The sequence below is a fragment of the Mus caroli genome, chromosome 2 (assembly GCF_900094665.2).
Source record: "Mus caroli chromosome 2, CAROLI_EIJ_v1.1, whole genome shotgun sequence".
NCBI lineage: Eukaryota > Metazoa > Chordata > Mammalia > Rodentia > Muridae > Mus > Mus caroli.
In genome coordinates, this window is record NC_034571.1 from 156,225,933 (window position 1) to 156,233,181 (window position 7,249).

The following is a 7,249-nucleotide window of genomic DNA, read 5'->3' on the forward strand; positions in this document are numbered from 1 at the left end:
GTCCTATGTCAGTCTGTCTCTCCATCATCCTTATTTTTTAGGTGCTGAAACTGAATAATGGGGACGAGTCTTCCTAAAATAGCTAGTAAACTCGGCAGAAAACTGAAGGGGACACATACTGAGCTTTTTGTACATGTTCTGATTATTTTATCAATTTATATGAATATTATTGGTCTTAAAAAATCTAGAGCTGGTATTGGATAAGTAATAAGTGTGGTTTTTTGCTGGGGAAGCCTGTGTCTCCTGTAGCATTCCTTGCTTGTCTGTAGCTCTTTGTCTAGGGTTGAGACATCATGGTCTTTCCCCCTTTCACAGCCCTAAGACTATTGTTGTCTTTGTTTACATCATGTTTAGGCAGCCATGTTGGTAAGAAATTATGGGTGTAGCCTGTGACTTCCCTAGGAGACAGAGTCTCAAAGCAAACTGCCTGGTCCTCGGGCTCTAACCATCCCTACACCCTGTCTCCTGAAGTGATCCATGAATCAGGTGCAGAAGTGTGCGGTGGATGTGTCAGCTGGCACTGGGCTCCATAAGACTGCATTTTGATTGGTTATCCTTTTTTGTAATGGTTTCCTTTAAAATAAATAATAGGAACCATTTGTCAATTTTTATAAACTCAGTATTTTATTCTTCTTAGAAAAGTATTTCTCAGTAAACTTTTAAAAACTATAATTCTAGAGTTTCTGAGCTCTAGGTGTCCTTGTGAAAGTTAATCTCTCTGTACAACTTCTCAAAACTGTCCCTTGTAACACCAAGAAAAATAAATAAAACCTCATAAACTTCATTCTTTACACAGAATAGGAAATCCAAGACTGGGGGAGGGGGGCAGGGGAACCTTTAAATTCTGTGTATAAAAATACCAATTTGAATGTAGATAATTCTTTATCCAAGTCACTTCCTTTGTGAAGAATAGAGTAGGACCCAGACATAGGTATGCAAATTAAAAGACAAGAAAGAGAAGAGCTAAGATGGAATCAGCTTCATTCCCAGTCTGTGGAGGTGAGCACGAAGTGTGAAGTGACCAGGAGAGTCTTTCAAGGTCACAGCAGGAGCAGGAGCTCAACAGGTTCAGGCAAAAGGGCATCTCATACCTGCCCAGGGATGCTGGCATCCCATGCCTGCCCAGCTGTGCTGGCATCCCATGCCTGCCTGGTGCTGGCATCCCATACCTGGCTAGTGATGCTGGCATCCCATGCCTGCCCCTGGTGCAGCTAGCACAACGAATGGTTAACATTGCCACCCTGGTACTAACTAATGTCATAGTGCCCTCTGTATGATTCAGTTCTTCCCTAAATTCTTTAGTTTCTGGATCCCATCCAAAATGCCTTATTATGTTGAGCTGTCACATTTCTCTTTGCCTGGGATGGGGCTTTTATATATACTTTTTAAAATTAGTTCTTGGAGAATTCCATACATTGTATTTTGATGCCATTCACTCCTCACAGATGGACCAACTGTTCTATAGTCACCCAAATGTGTGCCTTCCTTTGATATATTTAAACATTTCTTTAGTCTCACACATGAGTGCTATGTTTACATCATTTCCACATATCCCCTGGTTCCTCCTATGTCTCCCTTATTCTTTTTCAAATTTATAATCACTACTTTAATGATTATTGTTGCATATGTATATATGTGACTATATATAAAATGTATATAACATATATTGTTATATGTGTGTGTGCACATAAAACAACAACACGCTGAATGCACTTAGTGTTGACCTTGGTTTTAGAACAGTGTGTTTGTAACTGGGTAACCGGTTAGTGGTCTTATCCTTGGAGAACCCCCATGTTCCTTTTCGAAACAACCATTAATTTCCTGTGCAAGCTGGGGACGTGGCTGTCTCAAGGGTCAGTTCTCAGCACTGGGGTTGCATTCACATTATAACCTTGCCTTCTTCTGGTACCAAAGCCATTGTAGGTCACAGTTAATTTTAGCCTGTGGATTTGACAAGTTCCCACTCACTCTAGAAGACTTTCACCCAAGAGACCAAACAGCCACAGGCCATTGGGAATGTCAGAGGTGGGGGGTAGGAGAGTGAACAGAGCAGAGAAGTCTGCACTGGCACTGAGGTTAAGGATCATCATCTTTTGCACAAGGGTTTAAACTCGGACATTGGTTATTGACCTGTTAAAATGGTCTATGTTCTAAACTCATGAGTCAATTCACCATAGAAGAGTTCCTCTGGAGAGTTCTCAAGGGAGGTGCATGGAATAGTGGAGAAGTGAGCAAGAAACGGAAGCAATTGGAATTCTTGGTAAGGTCAAATCTTGTGACTGGCATCTCTACTGAGGGATGAGTTATCTTCAGGCGTGGGACACAGAGATAAGATTAGGAGGAGCTCAGAGCTCCTAGATGGTGTTCTGTTGGATGGCTCTGTGCCTGAATCTTTGTTCTTCCCATGAGGCTTTACCTTGACCGCTTCCACACAGCATTCTTCCAGTAGCTTAACATTCAGACATAGAATGACTAAAAATACTTTTTCACCAGCATTCACTTACATCCCCTGCATGGCTGGGCTGAGTGCATGCAGAGATGCCTGATGGTCTGCATGGGAAAGCTGAGGCCTGCTTTATGGACCACTCAGGGTCTTCTCACAGATGCAGGAAATGTCACATTTCCAGGAAGTGGACAGGCTCCCACTGCATCCAGTCTCAGTATATACCCAACACTCTTCTAACACATGCACCAGGGAGGGCAGACATAAACAGGGACTGGTGGAAGGGTTTCTCATCTGCTAAGGAGTTTTCGCTCATTAAGCAGGTAATGGGGATTTTAGATGACTTCAGAAAAATTATGAAATAAGGAAGCCAGTTTCTTTTCTCCATGTATCAACAGTCAAGCATGGTTTACAGCCAAAGATGGTAAATTTCTTCCATACTTGAACATTCCTTGGCAGCTCCCCTCACTCTTGAGATGCAGACACAAGGCTGACTCTACTGAATGGAGAGACCATGAAGCCCTCTTGAGCATGTCTCTGCGGCTCTCTTACCTGGAGATGGGGGCAGCCATAGTTAACTCTGAGTCTCTCATCAAAGCGACTGGTGACAGGAAACCCTGGGGGAAGTCTCACACAGATCAGTACTAACATTAGGCATTTTAGAGTTACTTGTATGCAGGTATATCTCAGTTATTTTTGAAATTTTCTTTGGATTCCATAAACTCACCTTCTTCCCTCTTTGCTTTTCACCTGAAATAGATCTGTGCCCATCTCATTTGAAAACAAGCAAAATTGCATAGTATTTTTTTGATGCAGGACACTGTTGACAAGAGCCCACACCTGAAATGCTAAATCTTGGCCAGGCCCTGGTTACTCCTGTGATCTCTGCCTTGAATTTCTCCTGGAAACATCATGTGATGATCTTGAGATGACAATAAAGCTTTAAAGACCTTCTGGGGCAGTGGGGGTAAGACAAAGTCTCTGACATCCTGTATCTCCAGTCTCTAGGAATGTTTACAACATCTCCTACTGAGAAAAAGGGAGAAGCCAACAAGCCAGATAAGTAAGGACAGACAATGCCTTTTGTGACTTCAGCCACCTTTCTGCACCCAGCAAAGAACATATAAATGAGGAGATCAGCTGAGCTCTCAGTGAAGGCCCTTCCTGGTAAGATGAAGTCCATCTTCTTCAGCCTTTCTCTGCTCCTCCTTCTGGAGAAGAAAGCAGCCGGGATAGAACTCTATGGTGAGTTCAGGGAGCAGCCGCAGAGAGGCACTCAGGGAGAATGTCCATAAGGATGCTCTGGCAGTNAGAGAACCCTCCACGGGGTGATCTTCTGGATGGACTTTGTCTTCTCCANCCACATCCACATGCCTGGGTACAGCAGTGGGTTGATGGGGGATTCTGGGATAAGACTTGAAAGGGAGCTGTACAGATAATGTAACTCAGATTCTTGTCATCCATTAGCAGGTGGAACAAAAGGACACTTCCTAGTAAGAACATCCCCACTCATGTTTATTGGGAAAAGCCAGTTCCTCTATGGGCACAAAGAACAGGAAGAGGCACCTGAAGAAAGCATCTTTGTGCAAACTAAGCACCATGCATATGGCCAGGATGCTGATGCTGACATGGGAGAGGCTCTCAGTTCACAGGAACTGACAAGTTTAAAGGAAGACATAGTTTGTGATGAAGAAGATGAGCTTGCCCAACAAAAATCCCAGCTGCAATCCCAGTCACAAATAAAATCACAAACCCAAGTAAAACCCTATGCAGCCCCACTGAAGTCCCAACCAGGCCAGCTAAAGACCATAGGGCAGGTGAAGTCACAAACCATGCTGAAATCCCAGGGAGCCCCTCCGAAGTCCTACAAAGCACGCCTTAATCTGCGAGAAGACATTCCTCAGCAAATCAAGGGCAGAGGATATGGCCTGGCTGAAGACCTGACCCAAGTGCGTCAACAGCCAGCAAAAGTTCACAGGCTCAAAAGAAAGCACAGCCAGTCCAGGAAAGCAGCAGCATTCTACCCACAGTTCCGACACCGCTCTCGGCCCTACCCTAGGTACTTTGTGCAATTCCAAGAGCAGCTACAGGGCAGTGTTCATCACACAAAATCTTTCTACCCAGGTCCTGGGATGTGCTACTGTCCAAGAGGAGGGGTGATTCTATACCAAGATGCCTTCACTGGATAAGACATTCGTTAACCTCTCAAGAATTAAGACACATTTAGAGGTAAGTGTCTTAGCAAACGGGAGAGCTGTCTGCCCCAGTGTTTCTAGGTGGTGCATGGGGGGCTCCCTGTGCCCGCAGTGGGATTGGTAGTGTATCTACAGCAGTGGATGTGCTGAGTTGCCCACCTTATGGAGGTGAGCTCCATCCCCTGCTGAATGAAGCAAGTACCTGGTAGATGCAGATAAATCTACCTGGGCTGTCACTGTGTCTCAAATCCCTCTCCTTAGTGAGTAGTTTCTATACATTATTAAATCTTTGAACATGCATCACTTATACAATCATGTAAGTTTAAGATGTATTTTGATAACTTCTTATGCTTTGGGTTCATAAGGTTCTTTTTCTTCCTACATTGTTACAAAGTGTTATTGGTTTTGTTTCCCATACCAGTTAATGTTCTTCAAGACTGTTTAGGGTACACTTGTCATCTGGAGACCAGAGACACATGAGGCTTTTGCAGCATCTTTATGAATACATGAGATAATTGAGCTCCAAGAAAAATCCTTGTTTGTGATGCAGGGGCCATGAGACTTGGGGCGCCAGGGTGCTGAGGAATCAGTACAGGGGGTGCTTGCTATGTCAGGAGAGACGTCTGAAGCCTGGGGAGGAAAAGGGGGTGCTACCTTCATGTTTTCACTAAGGGGCACTTTATGTGAAGAGAAGGCAAGCAACAGAACTGTGGGTCCAGTAGTCAGTCTTGTCAGTACCCCAAATGGCTGGGAGTTCATTGAACAGACAAGGGACCTGGTCACACTTGCCCCTGTCTGCCAGCCCTCACTAACCTGTGTTACCATCCATGTTCTGTCTCCATAGGAGTCACCTGACCTGTGTGGACTGTGATGTCCTGAAGATGCTGACCACCCTGTAGTCCTCAACACCTTGCACGGATGCCATGACCCACTCACACATTCCTTCCTGAGACTTTCTAATGTTGGAGCAACCTCACACAGGTGTTCTCTAATAAACAGAGCCTTGCTGACATCATTTGCTTTTGACTGTTGAAATCTCCAAGTTCCTACTGGTTTTGGTGCTTGGGTGGCACATTTTCAAATGATCAACTCAAACTGAAACATCAGTACACTCTTGTCGTGTTACACATACTAGAAAACAAGTGTTTCCCAATAAAGATATCGTTTTGGCATCAATTGCTTTTTAATTTTTAAATATATTTTAATTGTGTGTATATGTATGTGTGCGTGTGGGTGAATGTTCTTTCCTGCTGCCTATGGAGTTCAGAAGATGATTTGGGGAGTTTGTTTCTTTCCTCTTCCATGGGACACAGAGACTGAAATTTCGTCATCAGGCACTAAGAGTGACTGTCCTGTCTCACTCAGCCCCCTGTTCAAGCATCTACTCTCTTGCCTATATAGATTCTTTGGTTCCTACAAGTGTAGGGGTCTGGAGGGCATGCCTCCTAGTGATATTACAGATAATAGCAGTCACAGCCCTGTATCTAGATCTCTTTCTAGAAAAACAAAAACAAAAGTAGTAATGATCTCTCCTGTTACTCTCTGCACATACTGAGTACATCTCCCCACCCCAAGACCCTTTTGCTAATGGGATTTCAGAAACTGTGTACTCAGAAATGTCCTATGAACTGTATTCTGGCAGGCGATGCAGGTTTCTGTGCAACACTGGCACCCTCATTTGTATTGGCCAACAATAGCTTACTCTTGTTTCAAGAGCATTTTCTTCTATTCCAGCTTCCTTTCAGAAGCAAATTTCTCATACACTGATATGTTGAGCCTCTACCACTCCAGCGAGATAAGAGTGTGTTGATAGAGTCTATCACTGTGGACAGACAGAGTGACAGACCAAATATAATAGTTGGGAGGAATGTCTTCTAAGTGGCAACTTCCTGCCTAAAGGATCTATTTTCTGGTATCTTGGAAGCTTCCAGAGAATGCAAATTATTTAGGGACAGAAGATAACATGAAAAAGTAAAGAAAGCTTTCCAGTTCCAGGTCAGCCACAGGAACCACCTATCATCAGTAAAAGTTTACATCCTATCATTTGTATGCAGGAGAAGTTCAGGTAGTAACCTTCAGCCTCATTTCCTATCTGCTGGCTGAGATGAGGCAGGGCTTTCCTCATTCTGTGATTCTACGACAGGAATTAACGGACTTATTTATTCTTGAGTCTGTCTGAAGCTTTTGGAAAAGGAAAGAGCAACTCTCAGTGTGGTCAAATATCAACACACCTTCCTCTGACACCACAAGCCCGAAGTCATGTGACCAGGAGTCAGAGCCATCCCTTTGATTTTAGAAAGTATAATCCTTCTAGCTATGAACATAAGGCAGTGACCCCTTTGTTGGGCATTTACAAGGGATGGCCCCATTTCTCTGTGCACAGTCAATAAGGAGAGCATGAATACGGAGGAATACGCAAGCTTTAGAAGATAAGAAAAAATTTTTTTTTCTGAGGTCTGGCAATTTGGAGGCTATGAGTCTGTACTGGCTAGTTTTGTGTCAACTTGACACAGCTGAAGTTATCACAGAGAAAGGAGCTTCAGTTGAGGAAATGCCTCCATGAGATCCAACTGTAAGGCATTTTCTCAATTAGTGATCAAGGGGGAAAGGC

At 43.8% G+C, this 7,249-nt stretch overlaps 2 protein-coding genes across 4 annotated transcripts in view; both read left to right on the top strand.

Annotated features, from left to right (window-relative positions):
* Positions 1 to 7,249, top strand: part of LOC110286702 (seminal vesicle secretory protein 5) — a 124,519-nt gene that overhangs the window by 77,758 nt on the left and 39,512 nt on the right. The window lies entirely within an intron of this gene.
* On the top strand, positions 3,600 to 5,823 carry LOC110286682 (seminal vesicle secretory protein 3A). Of its 2 annotated transcripts, none has more exons than XM_021153234.1 (3): positions 3,600 to 3,688; positions 3,914 to 4,672; positions 5,483 to 5,823. In XM_021153234.1, the coding sequence occupies exons 1-2, from the start codon at positions 3,616 to 3,618 to the stop codon at positions 4,630 to 4,632; spliced, it is 792 nt and encodes a 263-aa protein (XP_021008893.1). In that variant the 5' UTR covers positions 3,600 to 3,615; the 3' UTR covers positions 4,633 to 4,672; positions 5,483 to 5,823. The 2 variants fall into 2 exon arrangements, with proteins under 2 accessions (XP_021008893.1, XP_021008884.1); XM_021153225.1 differs by having other exon boundaries at positions 3,601 to 3,688; positions 3,911 to 4,672; positions 5,483 to 5,814.

Bases quoted from the DNA above. Each gene is read 5' to 3' on its own strand.
- LOC110286682 (XM_021153225.1), top strand. From the start codon at position 3,616: ATGAAGTCCATCTTCTTCAGCCTTTCTCTGCTCCTCCTTCTGGAGAAG. The intron at 3,689-3,910 runs GTGAGTTCAGGG...GTCATCCATTAG, and splicing joins AGCCGGGATAGAACTCTATG to CAGGTGGAACAAAAGGACAC.